This window comes from Nerophis lumbriciformis, linkage group LG01, assembly GCF_033978685.3.
Source record: "Nerophis lumbriciformis linkage group LG01, RoL_Nlum_v2.1, whole genome shotgun sequence".
Taxonomy (NCBI): domain Eukaryota; kingdom Metazoa; phylum Chordata; class Actinopteri; order Syngnathiformes; family Syngnathidae; genus Nerophis; species Nerophis lumbriciformis.
Genome location: NC_084548.2, coordinates 3,047,501 through 3,072,500, shown reverse-complemented (window position 1 = coordinate 3,072,500; position 25,000 = coordinate 3,047,501). Strand labels below are relative to the sequence as shown.

General features: G+C 39.8%; 1 protein-coding gene across 2 annotated transcripts in view; it reads right to left on the bottom strand.

Moving 5' to 3' along the window:
• Positions 1-25,000, bottom strand: part of LOC133615286 (plexin-A1-like) — an 811,576-nt gene that overhangs the window by 168,973 nt on the left and 617,603 nt on the right. For both annotated transcript variants that reach the window (XM_061973784.2, XM_061973792.2), the window contains exons 12-14: positions 16,718-16,941; positions 6,492-6,643; positions 3,950-4,070 (exon numbers count right to left, since the gene is read on the bottom strand). In XM_061973784.2, the coding sequence (XP_061829768.2) occupies positions 3,950-4,070; positions 6,492-6,643; positions 16,718-16,941 (497 nt within the window). The remainder of the gene's footprint in view (positions 1-3,949; positions 4,071-6,491; positions 6,644-16,717; positions 16,942-25,000) is intronic.

Here is a 25,000-nt window from a genome sequence, read left to right as displayed (position 1 = left end):
TTTCCTACGCTTTGAACCCTCCAGCTTATAAAACGGTGCGACTAATTTATGGATTTTTCTTCGTTAACCGCCATAAGTAAGACTATAAAAATGATACCCATTACCTCTCTGCTTGACAGTCAGCATCAAGGGTTTGAATCGGGGGTTTAATCACAAAATGATTCCCGGGCGCGGCCACCGCTGCTGCTCACTGCTCCCCTCACCTCCCAGGGGGTGATCAAGGGGGATGGGTCAAATGCAGAGAATAATTTCGCCACACCTGGTGTGTGTGTGACAATCATTGGGACTTGAACTTTTTTGACTTTTAAATAATGTTCCCTGTTCTATAATTTCCAATAAACACAAAAACAGATAGACTAAAATGGTGTGTTATTGTTCGTGCTATGGCGCCATCTTTTAGACGAGTTTGCTCACTGCAGGTGTTGCGGTTGAAAATGTACTTCCTGTTTTAATGCCTTAAACCGGAAGTAAATCCGTCCATAGTGTTTAAAAATATTCTTCATTCAACACTCCAAGCAACATTTGTAAGTTTTCCAATATAACTAAAACAATTCTTATATACTAAGCCGTCCCAGAAGTGATGTGTGTTGGAGTGATTTCATGCATATTTGTACGTGCTATCGTAATGTAATGAAGTCGTTAGCATTGGCTAATATGCTAACACGTTTACGAGTGTCTGTGTTAGTATTATTAACTTACAATAGCATTCTTTTTGTATTGTTTCAGTTCCACAAATTCCTCCGTAAATTCACCAAAACGTCACCGTGGAGTTATTGAGTCTGTTTCGCTGATTGGAGAGCTAGCTTGCGCAGCCAGTGGATCCATGAGGAGGACTTTGGTATTTTTTGATCCGCCGTTTTACTGCCGTGTTACAGACCGCATTTGGAAACAATTAAGGTATGTAAATAAACATTTACAGAATCTTGCTGAGTAAATCACTAATTAAACAACATATATATTTGCGGTATATTATCCAAAGAGTGGGTAATATATGGAAAATATATTTTTTCTAAACATTTTGTGGGCGTGGCTTATATACACCTTTGTGCTCTATAGTCTTTATAGCGGACTTCTATGTTATCTCCTTAGAGCTGCTTTGCTGTCAAACACACCAACAGCTTCTCTATATTTTCATGGATAAATGGTAGCTGGTTAAATATTATTGCAATGTCCTTGGCTGGCGTTAAGACTCATTCTGCTTCATTCGCCGGGGACGGCGTGGTTGGGAGAGTGGCAGTGCCAGAAACCTGAGGGTTCCTGGTTCAATCCCCCAGCTTATACCATCCTAGTCACGTCTGTTGTGTCCTTGAGCAAGACACTTCACCCTTGCTCCTGGTGGGTCATGGTTAGCACCTTGCAAGGCAGCTCCCGCCATCAGTGTGTGAATGGGTGAATGTGGAAATAGTTTCAAAGCGCTTTGAGTACCTTAAAAGTAAAAAAGCGCTATACAAGTATAACCCATTTTATTTATTTATCATTGATTATGGTGCAGACTAGCAGTGATACGCTCGGTCTTGTTTTCAACCATTTTTTTCTTCAATGAATTTCATCCACAATGTGTTTCAATGGTTGGAAAAACATCGTTATGTCCATCTCTAGCTACAAGCTAAGTCAGACCGGATGTTTTGGTCGGATCTTACAGGTTTCACTATAACATTCACTATGTCAACCAGCTTTGAGTATACGAGACAGCTGGTATCCCGAACAACTTGTTAGATTAAAGTTAAGTTAAAGTTAAAGTACCAATGATTGTAATAGAGTGTCCGCCCTGAGATCGATAGGTTGTGAGTTCAAATCCCGGCCGAGTCGTACCAAAGACTATAGAAATGGGACCCATAACTTGCCATGAATTGATTAACGTGGACGCCGACTTAAACAAGTTGAAAAACGTATTCGGGTGTTACCATTTAGTGGTCAATTGCATGGAATATGTACTGTACTGTGCAATCTACTAATACAATCATACTTGCCAACCCTCCCGGATTTTCCGGGAGACTCCCGAAATTCAGCGCCTCTCCCGAAAACCTCCCGGGACAAATTTTCTCCCGAAAATCTCCCGAAATTCAGGCGGACTCAGGTCCTCTAACCCACAATATAACCAGCGTACCTGCCCAATCACGTTATAACTGTAGAATGACGGAGGGCGAGTTCTTGGTTTCTTATGTGGGGTTTATTGTTAGGCAGTTTCATTAACGTCCTCCCAGCGCGGCAACAACACACAACAAGAGCAGTCACGTTTTTGTATACCGTAAAGCAGTTTGTCTGCCATAAACAGCAATGTCGTGACACTCTTAAACAGGACAATACTGCCATCTAGTGCATTTGATGAGAGCACTTTTGTGCGTGCCACACAGCAATGCATCATCAGAGAGGGTGTTCAGCATGGTTAGAAAAATAGTGACAGAGAATAGAACAAGGATGGACAATTCAACCCTTAACTCAACAATGAGTAGATGAGTGTTATGTGTGTGTATATGTGTAAATAAATGAACACTGAAATTCAAGTATTTCTTTTATTTATATATATATATATATATATATATATATATATATATATATATATATATATATATATATATATATATATTATTTTTATATTATTCACTGAACATCAAGTATTTGTATATATATATATATATATATATATATATATATATATATATATATATATATAACAAATACTTGATGTTCAGTGAATTCTAGCTATATATATATATATATATATATATATATATATATATATATATATATATATATATATATATATATATAGCTAGAATTCACTGAACATCAAGTATTTGTTATATATATATATATATATATATATATATATATATATTTGTTATATATATATATATATTTGTTATATATATATATATATATATATAACAAATACTTGATGTTCAGTGAATTCTAGCTATATATATATATATATATATATATATATATATATATATATATATATATATATATATATATATATATATATATATATATATACATATATATATGTCTTAATAAGGTTATCCAAAAAATAGTGCTCGATACCGTGGTAGAGCGCAATATATGTATGTGTGGGGAAAAAAAATCACAAGACTACTTCATCTCTACAGGCCTGTTTCATGAGGGGTTCCCTCAATCATCAGGATATTTCTCCTGATGATTGAGGGAACCCCTCATGAAACAGGCCTGTAGAGATGAAGTAGTCTTGTGATTTTTTTCCCACACATACATATATATATATATATATATATATATATATATATATATATATATATATATATATATATATATATATATATATATATATATATAGCTAGAATTCACTGAACATCAAGTATTTGTTATATATATATATATATATATATATATATACATATATGAAATTCTTGACTTGGTGAATTCTAGCTGTAAATATACTCCTCCCCTTTTAGCCACGCCCCCGACCACGCCCACCCCCTCCCCCCACCTCCCGAAATCGGAGGTCTCAAGGTTGGCAAGTATGAATACAAGTCTCAATCAATCAAAAAAACCCTGCTTGGCACTCAGCATCAAGGGTTGAATTGGGGGTTAAATCACCAAAAATTATTCCCGGGCGCGTAACGCTGCTGCCCACTGCTCCCCTCATCTCCCAGGGGGTGAACAAGGGGATGGGTTAAATGCAGAGGACACATTTCACCACACCTAGTGTGTGTGTGACGATCAGCTGTAGATAATACTGAATTTGTGCAGTGTTTTTGGTGGGTTAACACTAGCATTTGGAGACAAACAGAAGACAAACAGCCTACAGCTAAAGTCCAATGGTATTTAGTATTAAATGTGAAAGTTTAAAAGGTCATGACTCTCAAGTGTTTCCACACCAAACTCACCCAAGCATGGCCGGTGTGGACCTCGCTTGTGCAGTTTTATTGCAACAAGTCCATTAATGTCTTACGTTGTGTTGTCTTACCACAAACGTGAAGGGCCTGGGGGACAGAGCTCTGTAGTCGTTGACACAGTCCCTCACACACACCTCCACCTGAGCCTCTTGGACCCTGTATCCTGTGGCGTCATTGAGCTGACACACTATCCTGCAAGAGGAGCAAATGTCCACGTCATTGGGGTTTTTTTTTGTCAACATATTACATTTTGGTAGAATAATTATGTGTAAGTTATCACACAACTCTTATGCATAAAGGCCGTTGCTATAGTTATTATCAATTGTGCTGAAGTTTTACTTTTCTCTCTGTGCAAAGGCACAACAATGGGTAATCTTGCTTTGCGATATGTCTCGTGTCAGCAGTTTGTTTCCAGACCCTGCCTGCTGACAGCTAAGGACGGACATCGAGTACCTCGGCACGGACATCACAGAGACAGGGCGAGATCACGAGTGTCAGCACATTTCCGTTCTGAATAATCATGTATTGTGTCTACTGGGGCTGCTTGCAGCCTCGGTGGTGTTAACTAGGGACCTCCCGAATAAATAGAGGAGCATGTGGGACTGTACCTTAGAGCAGAAGGGGAAACTGTAACTGAATGTACAGCCCAACACGTCTCTCCTCATTAGTAAAATCCAATTCTGTCTCTGCTTGATTCCTTCTTCTTGTCTTGTGTAATACAAACCCTGTTTCCATATGAGTTGGGAAATTGTGTTAGATGTAAATATAAACGGAATACAATGATTTGCAAATCCTTTTCAACCCATATTCAGTTGAATATGCTACAAAGACAACATATTTGATGTTCAAACTGATAAACATTTTTTTTTTTTGCAAATAATCATTAGCTTTAGAATTTGATGCCAGCAACACGTGACAAAGAAGTTGGGAAAGGTGGCAATAAATACTGATAAAGTTGAGGAAGGCTCATCAAACACTTATTTGGAACATCCCACAGGTGAACAGGCAAATTGGGAACAGGTGGGTGCCATGATTGGGTATGAAAGTAGATGCCATGAAATGCTCAGTCATTCACAAACAAGGATGGGGCGAGGGTCACCACTTTGTCAACAAATGTATTGAGCAAATTGTTGAACAGTTTAAGAAAAACCTTTCTCAACCAGCTATTGCAAGGAATTTAGGGATTTCACCGTCTACGGTCCGTAATATCATCAAAGGGTTCAGAGAATCTGGAGAAATCACTGCACGTGAGCAGCTAAGCCCGTGACCTTCCATCCCTCAGGCTGTACTGCATCAACAAGCCACATCGGTGTGTAAAGGATATCACCACATGGGCTCAGGAACACTTCAGAAAACCACTGTCATTAACTACAGTTGGTTGCTACATCTCTAAGTGCAAGTTAAAACTCTCCTATGCAAGGCGAAACCCGTGTATCAACAACACCCAGAAACGCCGTCGGCTTCGCTGGGCCTGAGCTCATCTAAGATGGACTGATACAAAGTGGAAAAGTGTTCTGTGGTCTGACGAGTCCACATTTCAAATTGTTTTTGGAAACTGTGGACGTCGTGTCCTCCGGACCAAAGAGGACAAGAACCATCCGGATTGTTATAGGCGCAAAGTGTAAAAGGCAGCATGTGTGATGGTATGGGGGTGTATTAGTGCCCAAGACATGGGTAACTTACACATCTGTGAAGGCACCATTAGTGCTGAAAGGTACATACAGGTTTTGGTCCGTCTCCGCTCGGGATGGTGTCCTGCTGGCCCCACTATGGACTGGACTCTTACTATTATGTTGGATCCACTATGGACTGGACTCTCACAATATTATGTCAGACCCACTCGACATCCATTGCTTTCGGTCTCCCCTAGAGGGGGGGGGTTACCCACATATGCGGTCCTCTCCAAGGTTTCTCATAGTCATTCACATCGACGTCCCACTGGGGTGAGTTTTTCCTTGCCCGTATGTGGGCTTTGTACCGAGGATGTCGTTGTGGCTTGTGCAGCCCTTTGAGACACTTGTGATTTAGGGCTATATAAATAAACATTGATTGATTGATTGATTGATATGTTGCCATCCAAGCAACGTTACTATGGACGCCCCTGCTTATTTCAGCAAGACAATGCCAAGCCACGTGTTACATCAACGTGGCTTCATAGTAAAAGAGTGCGGGTACTAGACTGGCCTGCCTGTAGTCCAGACATTGAAAATGTGTGGCGCATTATGAAGCCTAAAATAGCACAACGGAGACCCCCGGACTGTTGAACAACTTAAGCTGTACATCAAGCAAGAATGGGAAAGAATTCCACCTGAGAAGCTTCAAAAATGTGTCTCCTCAGTTCCCGAGTGTTGTTAAAAGGAAAGGCCATGTAACACAGTGGTGAACATGCCCTTTCCCAACTACTTTGGCACGTGTTGCAGCCATGAAATTCTAAGTTAATTATTATTTACAAAAAAAAAACAAAGTTTATGAGTTTGAACATCAAATATGTTGTCTTTGTAGTGTATTCAGTTGAATATGGGTTGAAAAGGATTTGCAAATCATTGTATTCCGTTTATATTTACATCTAACACAATTTCCCAACTCATGGAAACTGGCGTGGTGTAGCCTCACCTCTCAGCACTCAGGTACTCCTCCTCGATGGGGACGCAGGGCACCTTGCCTAACCTGACGCCCGACTGGATGTCCCTGAAGTGCAGACCCAGGTTCTCTCCGACGATGGTCACCCTGGTGCCTCCTTGGCGAGGTCCGGTGTCTGGAAACAACTGCAGCGGAGAGAGGAAATAGTCGGGCGTCAGGCATTACAGGGGGAAAAAAAAAAAACAGCGGTGTGATTTATCGAGGCGAATTACGACGCGTAACGGGGACAGGTGTGGTGTGACAAAACAAATAAGGTGTCGGATGGATGCTTGTTGCCACCAACACACACACACACACACACAAGTGTGTCATACCTAACAAGCATCACAAGGTAATTATGCGTAATGTGTCCACCGCCTTGTACGACTGTGGCGCTTGGCAAGGCCGACAGCACAAGTCAACCCAAAATGTTGAAGGAGCCATATTGGACCAAAAATACAAAAAAAAAATCTGTCTGGAGCCGCAAAAAATGAAAAGCCATATTACATACAGATAGTGTGTCATGAGATATAAATTGAATTAAGAGGACTTAAAGGAAACTAAATGAGCTCAAATATAGCTACAAATGAGGCATTATGATGCAATATGTACATATAGCTAGCCTAAATAGCATGTTAGCATCGATTAGCTCGCAGTCATGCGGTGACCAAATATGTCTGATTAGCACTCCACACAAGTCAATAACATCAACAAAACTCACCTTTGTGCATTTACACACAACGTTAAAAGTTTGGTGGACAAAATGAGACAGAAAAAGAAGTGGCATAAAACACGTCCTAGAAAGTCGGAGAAAGTTATACATGTAAACAAACTGCGGTGAGTTCAAGGACCGCCAAAATTAGTAGGACAAAACGGCGCTCGCCAAATACTCGAATCAGTGAAGCATGTTTAATATAAACAGCAGAGGTGGGACCAAGTCATTGTTTTGCAAGTCACAAGTAAGTCTCAAGTCTTTGCCCTCAAGTCCGAGTCAAGTCCCGAGTCAAGACAGGCAAGCCCCGAGTCAAGTCCAAAGTCAAGACTGGAAAGTCTCAAGTCAAGTCCTAAGTCCTGCATTTTGAGTTTCGAGTCCTTTCAAGTCCTTTTAACCACAGACTAATATATTAACACAGATTGTGTATGCTTTTCAAACGCTGTATTTATTTATTAAAACAAGTGCATTTTAAATTGCAGGAAAGAAAATTGTGCTGACATTGCACTTTATAATAGCACTATTAACCAGTCATTTTAAACATTAACTCATTCCTTTACAGAACAAACACATTGAAAAATAAAGTGCAAATGTACTTATTTGTACAAAAGTGTTAACATTGAAAAAACATGACATATACGTGAACATAACAAAAAAGTTGTACTTTTTATATGTCAGGGCCCTATGCTGCATTGCATTTGCAAAAGACCAAATTAGCCAAGAGTCTGTCAGTCATTTGTGCACGATGGGGGCGTAGTATGATGCCACCATGGCTGAAAACTCGCTCCACTGGAGCACTGGAGGCAGGCACTGCCAAGACTCTCATGGCCACTCGGAACAGTGAAGGAAGAGTCTTCATGTTCAATGCCCAGAACAAAAGGGGGGAGAGAGTTGTTTTGGGTTGGTGCACTACTTGTAAGTGTATCTTGTGTTTTTTATGTTGATTTAATTAAAAAAAGAAAAGAAAAAAGAAATTATTTCTTGTGCGGCCCGATACCAATCGATCCACGGACCAGTACCGGGCCGCGGCCCGGTGGTTGGGGACCACTGAGGTAAACAACCAACAGTATGTCAGAAAGCTAGCTAAAACGGTACACATATTCATAATATAGTATACATTTTAACTGACCTTTATTTTACTATTTTTGTCTTTTTTTAGGTGGCTAAAATACGCGGTGCTGCTGACCGCCGTCTAACGTTACGTGTGATATATTGACTAACGTAACCCTGCTTAAAAAAAATCACTGAACAAAAAGTATGAATAAGGTAGTGAACTGCAACAGATTCCCGTGTTTGCAATCACGTTATAACGTTAGCAGTGAGTTTACAGCCTCACTGATTTAACTACACAGCAAATAAAAGTCACGTTACTTAGCCAATAAACGTTATCTTACATTCAAAACTTACCGTTCTTTGTGCAACTTCAAATGCCGGACGAAGTTGGAAGTTGTTGCCTCTCCATCAGTAATATTCGAACCGCATGTGTTGCATACTGCAAACCGTTTTGTGTTGACCACCTCGTAATTTTTATACCCAAACAAAATTATTTTAGGTATCATTTTTTGTTCACTGGCGTGTGGTTTGGACATGTCTTCTTCGTTGGTTGTCCTGCAATTTGATTGGATGAATGCTGTGTGATGAAAACAAAGTAGATCTAATTTGATTGGCTGTTGTACTGAGAGCACACCAGCTGACACACGCAACGCTGATCGACAAGTACACAATGAAAACTACGGAGCGCTCCCGAATAACTTTTTCATCTTTGGGTTTTGGGGAAAGTAGCAAGTCATGTCAAGTCATGTCAATTCAAAAGGCTCAAGTCCAAGTGAAGTCACAAGTCATTGATGTTAAAGTCTATGTCGAGTTGCAAGTCTTTTTACATTTTGTCAAGTCGAGTCTAAAGTCATGAAATTCATGACTCGAGTCTGACTCGAGTCCAAGTCATGTGACTCGAGTCCACACCTCTGAATTACACCATTAAAATTCACACCCACTCTTTTATTAGAAAGCATATTTTGTTGGTGAAAACTAGTTTTGCTTAATTAAGAAAAACAACTAAATAAACATTTGCATATTAGGAGTTTGAGAAGATGCAGAAAGTCTGACTTCAGCAGAGAATTATACGTTTGATGTGTTATTAAATCCAGGAACATTTATTATGAGTCTTAAATCATACGGAAAAAGCAAAAAGAAATGGTCCAAATCAAATAAACACCACAGTGCAGTTTGATGTAACCCCGTGTAATAAAGTGCCGTACACTTTGGTATGCCAAGGGCAACGTCAAGGACCTGACATGCACTTGTGTTAATAGCAACACATTAAAATAGAGCAGCTCTAATTCTCTGTGAAGGACGACCAAAGAGAAGACGTCGCGTGACCTCGGGGGGGCTTCGCCAAAGAGGGCTGACGCAAGACCCTATCAAAGTGGTAAAGTCAGCCTTGGATCTCTGCAGGTAACTGGACGCCTTTCAAACGAAGATGATGTCGAGATGAAGATGTGGCGCCCAATGACACCAAAGTCACTTTCCTTTTAACTATTTTTCTACCTACTTTTTATTGACTGTGGTTTGGGGTGCCATGTCATCTGCTGGTGTCGGTCCACTCTGTTTCCTGAGATCCAGGGTCAACGCAGCCGTCTACCAGCAAGTTTTAGAGCACTTCATGCTTCCTGCTGCTGACCTGCTCTATGGAGATGGAGATTTCAAGTTCCAACAGGACTTGGCGCCTGCACACAGCGCAAAATCTACCCGTGCCTGGTTTACGGACCATGGTATTTCTGTTCTAAATTGGCCCGCCAACTCCCCTGACCTTAGCCCCATAGAAAATCTGTGGGGTATTGTGAAAAGGAAGATGTAGAATGCCAGACCCAAAAACGCAGAAGAGTTGAAGGCCACTATCAGAGCAACCTGGGCTCTCATAACACCTGAGCAGTGCCAGAAACTCATCGACTCCATGCCACGCCGCATTAACGCAGTAATTGAGGCAAAAGGAGCTCCAACCAAGTATTGAGTATTGTACATGCTCATATTTTTCATTTTCATACTTTTCAGTTGGCCAACATTTCTAAAAATCCCTTTTTTGTATTAGCCTTAAGTAATATTCTAATTTTGTGACACACGGAATTTTGGATTTTCATTTGTTGCCACTTCAAATCATCAAAATTAAATGAAATAAACATTTGAATGCATCAGTCTGTGTGCAATGAATAAATATAATGTACAAGTTACACCTTTTGAATGCAATTACTGAAATAAATCAAGTTTTTCAAAATATTCTAATTTACTGGCTTTTACCTGTATACACTCTACTCTTGTTTATCACTCTTAATTGGTTGCGGGCCAGACTGAAGGACGTGGATTTCTGCGAAGTAGGAAATATTAATTATAAATCAACCATTTTCATAGCAAAATAATAAAAAAAACACCGGTTTAGCACCTTCTTTAACATGGTTGTTAACATTATGAGCCCTCTGGATATTGAATAACACCCACAGAGTCAACTTATTTAAACCAACGCAGTCATGCCGCCTGAAGCTGAGCCAATCAGGGGCCACGATACTCGACATTGTGTTCTTATTGGACTGGTCAATGCTACTGCAATATTGATATTTTTAGTTATTTTAGTCCATACTTGCCAACCCTCCCGGATTTTCCGGGAGACTCCCGAAATTCAGCGCCTCTCCCGAAAACCTCCAGGAACAAATTTTCTCCTGAAAATCTCCTGAAATTCAGGCGGAGCTGGAGGCCACGCCCCCTCCAGCTCCATGCGGATCTGAGTCCGCTTTCCCACAATATAAAGAACGTCTACAGTAAAGCAGTCCGTCTGCCGTCAACAGCAATGTTGTGACACTCTTAAACAGGACAATACTGCCATCTAGTGCATTTGAAAAAAAAAAAAAAAAAATCTCCTGATGATTGAGGGAAACCCCCTCTCATGAAACAGGCCTGTAGAGATGAAATAGTCTTGTGATTTTTTTTCCCACACATACATATATTGCGCTCTACTACGGTATCGAGAACTATTTTTTGGATAACCTTATTAAGACATATATATATATATATATATATATATATATATATGTATATATATATATATATATATATATATATATATATATATATATATATATATATATATATATATATATATATCACGATTGAAGCCAACAAGCAAACAGTCAACTTCCTCGACGTCACTTTCAACCTGAGAAATAACAGCTACCAACCATTCACGAAATCCAACACAACACTCCAATACGTGCACTATGACAGCAACCACCCACCCACCACCACGAAAAGAATACCTACCGGAATTAATAAAAGGCTATCGATGCTGTCATCTAGCAGAGCTGAATTTGACCAAGCAACCCCCCCGTACCAAAAAGCCCTTGATGAAAGCGGATACAATTTCACCCCCACCTATGAACCCACGCCAGGAAACCAACCAAAAAAGAACAGAAAACGAAACAACATCATCTGGTACAACCCCCCATACAGCAAAAACGTCTCAACTAACATTGGCCACAAATTCCTCACTCTGATTGACAAATACTTCCCCAAAGGCAACACCCTAAGAAAAGTATTCAACAAGAACAACATTAAATTGAGCTACAGCTGTATGAACAATATACGACAAATTATCTCAAAACACAACAAAACAATTGCAAATGAGCTGTCGGCCCCCGGACAGAGCGACCCCAAAACCAACAAAGGCTGCAACTGCCACAAGAAACCTGATTGCCCTCTCAACGGGGGGTGCTTACAAACATCAGTTGTTTACCAATCTAAGGTAATACGCAAGGACATTAACACATCCGACACATATGTAGGATTAACCGAGGGAGAGTTTAAAACCAGATGGAACAATCACAAGGCTTCTTTCAGGAACCAAAACCTGCGGAATACCACAGAACTCAGCAAACACATTTGGGACCTCAAAGACAATAATGTTGAATATTCAATAACATGGCAAATTCTTGCATGCAGCACACCTTACAATAGTGGTAATAAAAGATGCAACCTATGCTTGAAAGAGAAACTGTTTATTATATACCGTCCAGACCTGTCATCCCTCAACAAGCGCAGCGAAATTGTATCAGCATGCCGCCACACCTCCTAGGTAACACATGAGCCAATCACCACGCCCCTACGCCAGCCTGTACCCACCCACTCTGTGCCCTATATAAACCATGGTATGTGAATGCTCCCATTAAAATCTCCTGATGATTGAGGGAACCCCTTATGAAACAGGCCTGTAGAGATGAAGTAGTCTTGTGATTTTTTCCCACACATACATATATATATATATATATATATGTATATATATATATATATACATATATATATATATATATATATATATATATATATATATATATATATATATATATATATATATATATATATATATATATATATATCCATCCATCCATCCATCCATTTTCTACCGCTTATTCCCTTCGGGGTCACGGGGATATATATATATATATATATATATATATATATATATATACATATATATATTTATATATGAAATACTTGACTTGGTGAATTCCAGCTGTAAAAATGCTTAAAGGGGAACTGCATTTTTTTTTAAACTTTGCCTATCATTTACAATCCCTATGTAAGACAATCACACATGTTCTTTTTTAAGCATTCTAACTCGCAAATACACTTTAGCAAAAGTCAGCTAACAATGGAGCTAATGGGAGTAGCTCTATTTCGCCTATAAATCACTCTAAAAAACGTCCAAAAGCCTCCATCACTGTTTTATATACACTCTCTAAGTATAAATGTAATATAATACTGTGCCGGGGACACTCATAACATGTAATGTTCATGTGTTTTGCTCATTTTTAGCATACACAGTGACGTGCGGTGAGGTTGATGGCTGGTGAGGCACTGACTTCATCACAGTCAGATTTACAAACATATGAACCCTAAAGAGTATCTTATTCACCATTTGATTGGCAGCAGTTAACGTGTTATGTTTAAAAAGCTCATACCAGCATTCTTCCCTGCTTGGTACTCAGCATCAAGGGTTGGAATTGGGGGTTAAATCACCAAAAATGATTCCCGGGCGCGGCGCCGCTGCTGCCCACTGCTCCCCTCACCTCCCAGGGGGTGACCAAGGGGATGGGTCAAATGCAGACGACAAATTTCATTACACCTAGTGTGTGTGTGACAATCATTGGTACTTTAACTTAACTTTAAAAAAGCACATTTAATTAAAAAAAACGTTATTATGGTCTTACCTTTACTTATAAATGAAGTCCATGCTCTGCAACTAAAGCCCTCACTTAAACGCTCCACTTGCAAGATTGAATCTATTTAAAAAAGTGTAACCGAGGGTTTATAAATGTCGCCTATACTGTATGAAACTACAAAATAACAAACACGGAGGCTCCAGTTTACACGAGGACCACTTTATTTACCTTCTTTCAAAAACCTCCGCTCCACTCCGTGTCATCACTTCCGCTCTTAGCGCCTTCAAAATAAGAGCTCAAGGCATATACTGTATAACAGCGCATAACAGGAACTTAACATCACAAAGAGGAAAGCCCATAAAAATAGGTTACAAAGGTTATTTAATAAGAAGCCAAAAAGTGCAAAAACAATAATGTTCATGTTGGAGGAGTTGTGAATGACTGCAGGGCCACAACATTAGGTACACCTGCAGTCTGCAGGTGTACCTAATGTAACTTAGGATTCACTAAAAGTAGTTTTTGTTCCTTTGTGCTTATAATAACAATATTGCGAGTACTCGGTTGATATTCAGGTCACGACATGTAAATGAAGTATTGTTGTCGGTTTTTGGATGTTTTATTTTTTTAGAGAGTTTTATGGGTGGAATAGCGTACTCTAATTAGCTGAGTTTACATTATTCACCCAAGGAACTTTAGTTATTAGAGAGTTCCGGGCGGACGATTTTTCACGGGACACGGGAAACAACAACAACAACGCTTTGTAGTAGTTTCCAGATGAGGAGATGCTGCTCCGTTATTGATTGAAGTAAAGTCTGAATGTCATTCTAACAGTTAGCTCCATCTTTTGACACTTATTCCACTCCCGTCCTTGCACGCTACACCGCTACAACAAAGATGGCGGGGAGAAGACGCTGTCGAAGGTGAGCCATGTAAATAAGACCGCCCACAAAACGGCAGCATTGCGTGGACATTGGGGGCGGTACCACTGGATTGGCAGACCGGGGTGGTGGTTCCTCTCTTTAAGAAGGGGAACCGGAGGGTGTGTTCTAACTATCGTGGGATCACACTCCTCAGCCTTCCCGGTAAGGTCTATTCAGGTGTACTGGAGAGGAGGCTACGCCGGATAGTCGGACCTCGGATTCAGGAGGAACAGTGTGGTTTTCGTCCTGGTCGTGGAACTGTGGACCAGCTCTATACTCTCGGCAGGGTCCTTGAGGGTGCATGGGAGTTTGCCCAACCAGTCTACATGTGCTTTGTGGACTTGGAGAAGGCATTCGACCGTGTCCCTCGGGAAGTCCTGTGGGGAGTGCTCAGAGAGTATGGGGTATCGGACTGTCTGATTGTGGCAGTCCGCTCCCTGTATGATCAGTGTCAGAGCTTGGTCCACATTGCCGGCAGTAAGTCGGACACGTTTAAAAGTTAAAGTTAAAGTACCAATGATTGTCACACACACACTAGGTGTGGCGAAATTATTCTCTGCATTTGACCCATCACCCTTGATCACCCCCTGGGAGGTGAGGGGAGCAGTGGGCAGCAGCGGTGGCCGCTCCCGGGAATCATTTTTGGTGATTTAACCCCCAATTCCAACCCTTGATACTGAGTGCCAAGCAGGGAGGTAATGGGTCCCATTTTTATAGTCTTTGGTATGACTCGGCCGGGGTTTGAACCCACAACCTACCGATCTCAGGGCGGACACTCTAACCACTAGGCCACTGAGTAGGTGAGGGTTGGACTCCGCCAAGGCTGCCCTTTGTCACCCATTCTGTTCTGAACTTTTATGGACAGAATTTCTAGGCGCAGTCAAGGCGTTGAGGGGATCTGGTTTGGTGGCTGCAGGATTAGGTCTCTGCTTTAAGCAGATGATGTCGTCCTGATGGCTACATCTGGCCAGGATCTTCAGCTCTCGCTGGATCGGTTCGCAGCCGAGTGTGAAGCGACTGGGATGAGAATCAGCAACTCCAAGTCCGAGTCCATGGTTCTCGCCCGGAAAAGGGTGGAGTGCCATCTCCGGGTTGGGGAGGAGATCTTGCCCCAAGTGGAGGAGTTCAAGTACCTCGGAGTCTTGTTCACGAGTGAGGGAAGAGTGGATCGTGAGATGGACAGGCGGATCGGTGCGGCGTCTTCAGTAATGCGGACGCTGTATCGATCCGTTGTGGTGAAGAAGGAGCTGAGCCGGAAGGCAAAGCTCTCAATTTACCGGTCGATCTACGTTCCCATCCTCACCTATGGTCATGAGCTTTGGGTTATGACCGAAAGGACAAGATCACGGGTACAAGCGGCTGAAATGAGTTTCCTCCGCCGGGTGGCGGGGCTCTCCCTTAGAGATAGGGTGAGAAGCTCTGCCATCCGGGGGGAGCTCAAAGTAAAGCCGCTGCTTCTCCGGGTTGGGGAGGAGATCTTGCCCCAAGTGGAGGAGTTCAAGTACCTCGGAGTTTTGTTCACGAGTGAGGGAAGAGTGGATGGTGAGATCGACAGGCGGATCGGTGCGGCGTCTTCAGTAATGCGGACGCTGTATCGATCCGTTGTGGTGAAGAAGGAGCTGAGCCGGAAGGCAAAGCTCTCAATTTACCGGTCGATCTACGTTCCCATCCTCACCTATGGTCATGAGCTTTGGGTTATGACCGAAAGGACAAGATCACGGGTACAAGCGGCCGAAATGAGTTTCCTCCGCCGGGTGGCGGGGCTCTCCCTTAGAGATAGGGTGAGAAGCTCTGCCATCCGGGGGGAGCTCAAAGTAAAGCCGCTGCTTCTCCACATGGAGAGGAGCCAGATGAGGTGGTTCGGGCATCTGGTCAGGATGCCACCCGAACGCCTCCCTCGGGAGGTGTTTAGGGCACGTCCGACCGGTAGGAGGCCGCGAGGAAGACCCAGGACACGTTGGGAAGACTATGTCTCCCGGCTGGCCTGGGAACGCCTCGGGGTCCCACAGGAAGAGCTGGACGAAGTGGCTGGGGAGAGGGAAGTCTGGGCTTCCCTGCTTAGGCTGCTGCCCCCGCGACCCGACCTCGGATAAGCGGAAGAAGATGGATGGATGGATGGATGGACAAAACGGCACATCCTGAAGCGATTGTCAGAAAGCGACTTGAAGATGACGTGTAAAACATCATCTATGCAACATTTTGACCAAAGAACTACCATTACATGTTATGTAGACCACAAGGAAGAGTTTTACATTTAGAAAAAAAAAGAAATAATAATAATATGACCCCTTTAATGCGCCTTATATATGAAGAACAATCGAAAATAGACCTATTTTTAGGATGTTCAGTCATGTTGACGTCGTACTCTTTTCCTTTCCTTACCTTGGTGATTTTGGGGTGAGAGCATCGGCTGTTCCCAGAAGCAGCGTGCATCCAGCCGCCCACGTCGCTGAACTGCAGCAGCGGGTGAGAATTTCCCCCGACGGCACACTCCTGTCTGAGGGAGCACTTCCTGTCCTGCACGCACCAGCCGCACTCGAACCTGGGGTCTGCCTTCAGACACATGCCGCAGCTATCCCGCAGGGCCCGGCACTTGTACAAGTGGGCTGGATGGAAAAGCAGACACAAGAACTTAGAATATGGTTTAGGTTTAGAGTGTGTTTACATTTAGGCAGAGGTGGGTAGTAACGCGCTACATTTACTCCGTTACATCTACTTGAGTAACTTTTGGGATAAATTGTACTTCTAAGAGTAGTTTTAATGCAACATACTTTTACTTTTACTTGAGTATATTTATAGAGAAGAAACGCTACTTTTACTCCGCTACTTTTATCTACATTCAGCTCGCTACTCGCTACTAATTTTTATCGATCTGTTAATGCACGCTTTGTTTGTTTTGGTCTGTCAGACAGACCTTCATAGTGCCTGCGTTTCAACAAATACAGTCACTGGTGACGTTCACTCCGTTCCACCAATCAGATGCAGTCACTGGTGACGTTGGACCAATCAAACAGAGCCAGGCGGTCACATGACCTGACTTAAACAAGTTGAAAAACTTATTGGGGTGTTACCATTTAGTGGTCAATTGTACGGAATATGTACTGTACTGTGCAATCTAATAATAAAAGTTCCAATCAATCAATCAAAAGTGTGAAGGAAAAAAATACCTTTTTTTATTTCAACCGTACATTCCGTCAAAAGCCTAAAGACTGACTGCACAGTTCCTGTCTTCACAATAAAAGGGCCGCTCCATCGCGCCTGCGCTTTCAAAATAAGAGTCTCCGAAAGCCAGCGCAAACAAGCTAGCAAGCTACGGAGTTTGCCGCCAATGTATTTCTTGTAAAGTGTATAAAAACGAATATGGAAGCTGGACAAATAAGATGGCAAAAACCAACCACTTTAATGTGGTATTAGACAGAAAGGAGGAACTTTTTTTCTCCTCCATTTGAAAACGTGGACTTTATCAGCACTACTGTCTGATTACAATCGATGCAAGTCATCAGAATCAGGTAATACACCAACTTATATTCTTGTTTTCATGAAAGAAAGGAATCTATATGTGTTAAACATGCATGTATATTCATTAAAACACCTTTAACATGTAAACAAAAACGGCAAAATAAACAAATATAAATTATATACTGTATATATCAATGTATGTATATATATATATATATATATATATATATATATATATATATATATATATATATATATGTATATATATATATATATATGTGTGCGTGTGTATATATATATATATATTTATATATACATATGTGTGTGTGTGTATATATATATATATATATATATATGTGTGTGTGTGTATATATATATATATATATATATATATATATATATATATATATATATATACACATATGTATATATATATATATGTGTGTATATATATATATATATATATGTATATATGTATATATATATATATATATATATATATATATATATATATATATATATATGTGTGTGTATATATGTTACTCATCAGTTACTCAGTTCTTGAGTAGTTTTTTCACAACATACTTTTTACTTTTACTCAAGTAAATATTTGGGTGACTACTCCTTACTTTTACTTGAGTAATAAATCTCTAAAGTAACAGTACTCTTACTTGAGTACAATTTCTGGCTACTCTACCCACCTCTGCATTTAGGTCGAGCAAAAACTAACTCTGATGCGTTTGCTCGCCTGGTACGGTTTGTTTTGTATGAAGTAGAGCAGCAACTAACGACTATTTTAATAATTATAATACATATTGTATATGTATTCCTCATGCACTAATTGACTGAAAGAGCTCACCTGACACTGCGGCGCAAGCGCAATGTCACATTATCGATGGGAAAACTCATTTTTAGACACTATGATTTGCATGAACGGACTAATAAAGAAAATTATTATAATAATTAGGGATGTCCGATAATGGCTTTTTGCCGATATCTGATATTCCGATATTGTCCAACTCTTTAAGTACCGATACTGATATCAACCGATACCGATATATACAGTCGTGGAATTAACACATTATTATGCCTAATTTGGACAACCAGGTATGGTGAAGATAAGGTACTTTAAAAAAATAAAAAATAAAAATAAAATAAGATGAATAAATTAAAAACATTTTCTTGAATAAAAAAGAAAGTAAAACAATATAAAAACAGTTACATAGAAACTAGTAATTAATGAAAACTAATAAAAGTCTCAATCAATCAATCAATAGGCAATACAGGTGAATGTTAAGGCTCCACAATGGGGGAAAAGAAAAAAAAAATCACCTTTATTATACCGTATTTTTCGGACTATAAGTCGCAGTTTTTTTTCATAGTTTGGCCGGGGGTGCAACTTATGTGTGGAATTATTAACACATTACCATAAAATATCAAATAATATTTAGGGATGTCCGACAATGGCTTTTTGCCGATATCCAATATTCCGATGTTGTCCAACTCTTTAATTACTGATACCGATATCAACCCATATCGATATCAACCGATACCGATATCAACCGATACCGATATATACAGTCGTGGAATTAACACATTATTATGCCTAATTTGGACAACCAGGTATGGTGAAGATAAGGTACTTTAAAAAAAATAAAAAAAAATAAAATAAGATAAATAAATTAAAAACATTTTCTTGAATAAAAAAGAAAGTAAAACAATATAAAAACAGTTACATAGAAACTAGTAATTAATGAAAATGAGTAAAATTAAGTGTTAAAGGTTAGTACTATTAGTGGAGCAGCAGCACGCACAATCATGTGTGCTTACGGACTGTATCTGTCATGTCTGTGTAATCATGTTTTGTCTTAGTCATATTTTGTTTAGTTATTGGACTCTTTAGTTTCTGGCTTTTCACTCCCTTGTCTTGTTTCCATGATTACCCATTAGTTTCACCTGTTCCACATTTGGACTCATCGTGCACACTTGTTTGTCACCATAGCAACCCATTAGTTTTCACCTGTCACGTCACGCACCTGTTTCACGTTTTGAGTCACGCACCTGTTTTCGTTAATCATGTCTGTAGTATTTAAGTTCATTGTTTTTCAGTTTGTCTTTCTGGTGACATCCCCACATTTATGCTCTGCACATTTCTGACTCTTTTTTCATGTCCATCGTTCACGCTGCTCCTTTTTGTCCATGCCAAGTAAGTTTTGTTTATTATTGCCACAGTTAGTGTTTTTTTGTTGTTCATAGTTTTTGCCTTTGTGCAAGTGTTTGGTTTCATAGTTTGTTCTCCGCCATTGTGCGCACCTTTTGTTTACTTCGTTATTTTGTATTTATAGTGTTTAAATAAAAATGTACTTTTCATTCCTGTCTCGCCCGAGCCAACTTTTCGTTGCCTTCTAGAAAAACTAAACCCCAGGACCAAGTCATGACAGTATCCCTTGCAGACTGTATTGATATATATTGATATATAATGTAGGAACCACAATATTAATAACAGAATGAAACAACCCTTTTGTGTGAATGAGTGTGAATGGGGGAGGGAGGTTTTTTGGGTTGGTGCACTAATTGTAAGTGTATCTTGTGTTTTTTATGTTGATTTAATAAAAAAACAAAACAAACAAAAAAAAAAAACGATACCGGTTATAAAAAAAAACGATACCGATAATTTCCGATATTACTTTTTAAAGCATTTATCGACCGATAATATCAACGGTCCGATATTATTACACATCCCTAATTATTATTAGAGATGTCCGATAATATCGGCCTGCTGATATTATCGGCCGATAAATGCGTTAAAATGTAATATCGGAAATTTTCGGTATCGTTTTCAAGACTACCAGTATCGGTTTCCGAAAGTAAAATGTATGACTTTCTAAAACGCCGCTGTGTACACGGACACAGGAAGATGTACAGAGCGTCAAATTAATCCTTGAAGGCGCTGCCTTTGCGTACTGGCCTAGTCACGTAATATCTACGGCTAGCGAATGCATGCATACTTGATCAACTGAGGGTGGCCGTATAAACAACTTTAACACTGTTACAAATATGCGCCCCACTGTGAACCCACACCAGACAAGATTGACAAACACATTTCGGGAGAACATCCGCACCGTTACACAACATAAACACAACAGAACAAATACCCAGAATCCCTTGTAAATGCTTGTTTTCATCCAGAAAAAGCTACCTCTCACATGTGATGTCATGCTTTGTAATAGATTTAAATGGGTGTAGTTTACAATTTATTTTGGTGCATGGCCATTTTTTATCATATCCACAAAGTTCAGCGAGTATCTTGTGGCATGTGTTACCATGTCTGTTGACATTTTGTGTTGGATGGATTTATTATTATTTATTTTTTTATTTTTTTTGCACTATGACCAGGGAAGGTTGTTTGCATTTGGTCATATAAGTAAATGCTGCACATAACTCAGTAATTAAAGGTCATTGACCTAACTTTCTTGCATTAACCACTTTATGGTGATAAAATGGCGTCATATAAGACAGTCTATTAAGACGTTTCGTGGGCCAATCTGAACTTGTTGGTGGTCCGTAGTTTGCACACCCCTAATTTAGGTCATTTAATTAGACTTAGACTTAGAGAAACTTTATTGATCCACAAGGAGAATTGTTCCACACAGTAGCTCAGTTTCAAAGGATGGAAAGGATAATGCAGGTATTAAGTAGACTAAAAATGTATTATAGCAGCAATATAAAATATAAAATATATGTAATATCTACATTTTATACATACAGTGTATAATATATACTGATATATTATATTATTATATTCTATTATATTTTTATATAATATATACGATACATAACAAATCACCATGTACAATATTACAGTGTATGTAACAGCTGCAGCAAAAAATAAATACAAATAAAATTAAAGCTGCAAGCAGCGTAGGTCGGGCCCGCGTATTTGGCAGGTGCTAGTCCCAAGTGTCCCAATACTTTTGTCCAGTTTTAGTCCCAAGTGTCCCAATACTTTTGGCAAGTTGTAGTCCCAAGTGTCCCAATACTTTTGTCCAGTTTTCGGCCTAAGTGTCCCAATACTTTTGTCCAGTTTTCGGCCTAAGTGTCCCAATACTTTTGTCCGGTGGTAGTCATAAGTGTCCCAAGACTTTTGTCTAGTGTACCTACCTTGTCTGCATTGTGTAGGCACGCTGGTGCTTCCTGCTTTTAAGCAGCCATCTTAAAAAAAACAGCAGCGCAGCAGCATCAGCGCAGCGGGTCTTTGAAGGGTCATAAAATCAAAACCGGAGCAGGTATTAAAACGCTGTTCTGTTATTTTATACACAAGGGTTTAATCTCTCTCCTGTGTTAGTTTGAAGCCGAAATGACAAACGCGCTTAGAGGAGATAGTTTTTGAAGGAAGGTGACCGGTTTTTACAAAAAAATTGTTTTGAAGGGGGAATAGCAAACTTCCTGTTGATTTTTGCTGGAGGTTGTCAGTTTATGAAATGTAGGTCTAAGTGAGCCCTACATAGAGGTTTTTGTTTCATGTCTCTCCGACCTTCCCAGTGGGAGTTACAGGCAGTTTTGTCAGTTTTTTCATCCGAGGAGCAGTTTTTTTGTGTGTTTCATTAATAAATTGCGCTAGAGCACAATTTTGAGATTTGGGGTTAGGTTTTTTTATTAGATGGCAATTTTTTGCCAGTCCTGATGTGTGTGTTCAGTTCGGTGAGTTTTGAAGCATGTTAAGGGGGTCAAATTACAGCTCAAAGAGGCAAAAGTGACTGTTTTTAGTACTTTTTTGTCTTGAAGGGGGAATTGCCAACTTCGTGTTGATTTTTGCCCAATGATATACGATTATGAAAACTAGGTCTAAGTCAGACCTACATACAGGTTTTTGTTTCATGTCTCTCCGATCTTCCTAGTGGGAGATATAGGCAGTCTAGTTTTTTTTTCCCTAGGGGGCGCTAGAGCGCAATTTTGAGTTTTGAGGTTTGGTTTTTTTTTTAAAAAGGTAATTTTTGCAGGTCCTGATGTGTGGGTCAAATATGGTGAGTTTTGAAGCATGTTAAGGGGGTCAAATTACAGCTCAAAGAGGCAAAAGTGACTGTTTTTAGTACTTTTTTGTCTTGAAGGGGGAACTTCGTGTTGATTTTTGCCCAATGATATACGATTATGAAAACTAGGTCTAAGTCAGACCTACATACAAGTTTTTGTTTCATGTCTCTCCGATCTTCCTAGTGGGAGATATAGGCAGTCTAGTTTTTTTTTTCCTAGGGGGCGCTAGAGCGCAATTTTGAGTTTTGAGGTTTTTTTTTTTTTTTAAAAAAGGTAATTTTTGCAGGTCCTGATGTGTGGGTCAAATATGGTGAGTTTTGAAGCATGTTAAGGGGGTCAAATTACAGCTCAAAGAGGCAAAAGTGACTGTTTTTAGTACTTTTTTGTCTTGAAGGGGGAATTGCCAACTTCGTGTTGATTTTTGCCCAATGATATACAACTATGAAAACTAGGTCTAAGTCAGACCTACATACAGGTTTTTGTTTCATGTCTCTCCGACCTTCCTAGTGGGAGATATAGGCAGTCTAGTTTTTTTTCCTCCTAGGGGGCGCTAGAGCGCAATTTTGAGTTTTTTTTTTTTTTTTAAAAAAGGTAATTTTCGCAGGTCCTGATGTGTGGGTCAAATATGGTGAGTTTTGAAGCATGTTAAGGGGGTCAAATTACAGCTCAAAGAGGCAAAAGTGACTGTTTTTAGTACTTTTTTGTCTTGAAGGGGGAATTGCCAACTTCGTGTTGATTTTTGCCCAATGATATACAATTATGAAAACTAGGTATAAGTCAGACCTACATACAGGTTTTAGTTTCATGTCTCTCTGATCTTCCTAGTGGGAGATATAGGCAGTCTAGTTTTTTTTTTCCTAGGGGGCGCTAGAGCGCAATTTTGAGTTTTGAGGTTTGGTTTTTTTTTTAAAAAAGGTAATTTTTGCAGGTCCTGATGTGTGGGTCAAATATGGTGAGTTTTGAAGCATGTTAAGGGGGTCAAATTACAGCTCAAAGAGGCAAAAGTGACTGTTTTTAGTACTTTTTTGTCTTGAAGGGGGAATTGCCAACTTCGTGTTGATTTTTGCCCAATGATATACAATTATGAAAACTAGGTCTAAGTCAGACCTACATACAGGTTTTTGTTTCATGTCTCTCTGATCTTCCTAGTGGGAGATATAGGCAGTCTAGTTTTTTTTTCCTAGGGGGCGCTAGAGCGCAATTTTGAGTTTTGAGGTTTGGTTTTTTTTTTAAAAAAGGTAATTTTTGCAGGTCCTGATGTGTGGGTCAAATATGGTGAGTTTTGAAGCATGTTAAGGGGGTCAAATTACAGCTCAATGAGGCAAAAGTGACTGTTTTTAGTACTTTTTTGTCTTGAAGGGGGAATTGCCAACTTCGTGTTGATTTTTGCCCAATGATATACAATTATGTAAACTAGGTCTAAGTCAGACCTACATACAGGTTTTTGTTTCATGTCTCTCCGATCTTCCTAGTGGGAGATATAGGCAGTCTAGTTGTTTTTTTCCTAGGGGGCGCTAGAGCGCAATTTTGAGTTTTTTTTTTTTTTTAAAAAAGGTAATTTTCGCAGGTCCTGATGTGTGGGTCAAATATGGTGAGTTTTGAAGCATGTTAAGGGGGTCAAATTACAGCTCAAAGAGGCAAAAGTGACTGTTTTTAGTACTTTTTTGTCTTGAAGGGGGAATTGCCAACTTCGTGTTGATTTTTGCATCCCTTTGGGAGTCCTTATACAATGGGCCATGCGGGCCCTAATAAGGGGAGCATAAAATAGAGAGAAGATCCAACAGAAAATATACATTATAAACAAAGAGAGGTGGCTAACATAGAAGATAATAGATGGTAAATTAAAGTACATCAGCTTTGCGTGTGCTATCAAGTTTGCATGTGTAAACAAATAGTAAATCAGGCCCATCGTGTACATATTGAGGTATAAGTAGAGATGTGTGTGAATTTACACACAGCCCTATTTTTCAGACAAGGGGAAAAAAACTAAACAAACCCTCATTGAAAGTCTCCTCGCAACTAAATTCCAATTATCTTTAAACCTGCGAAGCCCTCAGCGGGTGATTATCACTGCAAAAAAAAAAGTATATTAATACATACAATTTCCCAAGGATAAGCAGACGGAAAACAAATCCTCCCAAAAAAATATCCAGTAGCGATATTACAGAAATTAAT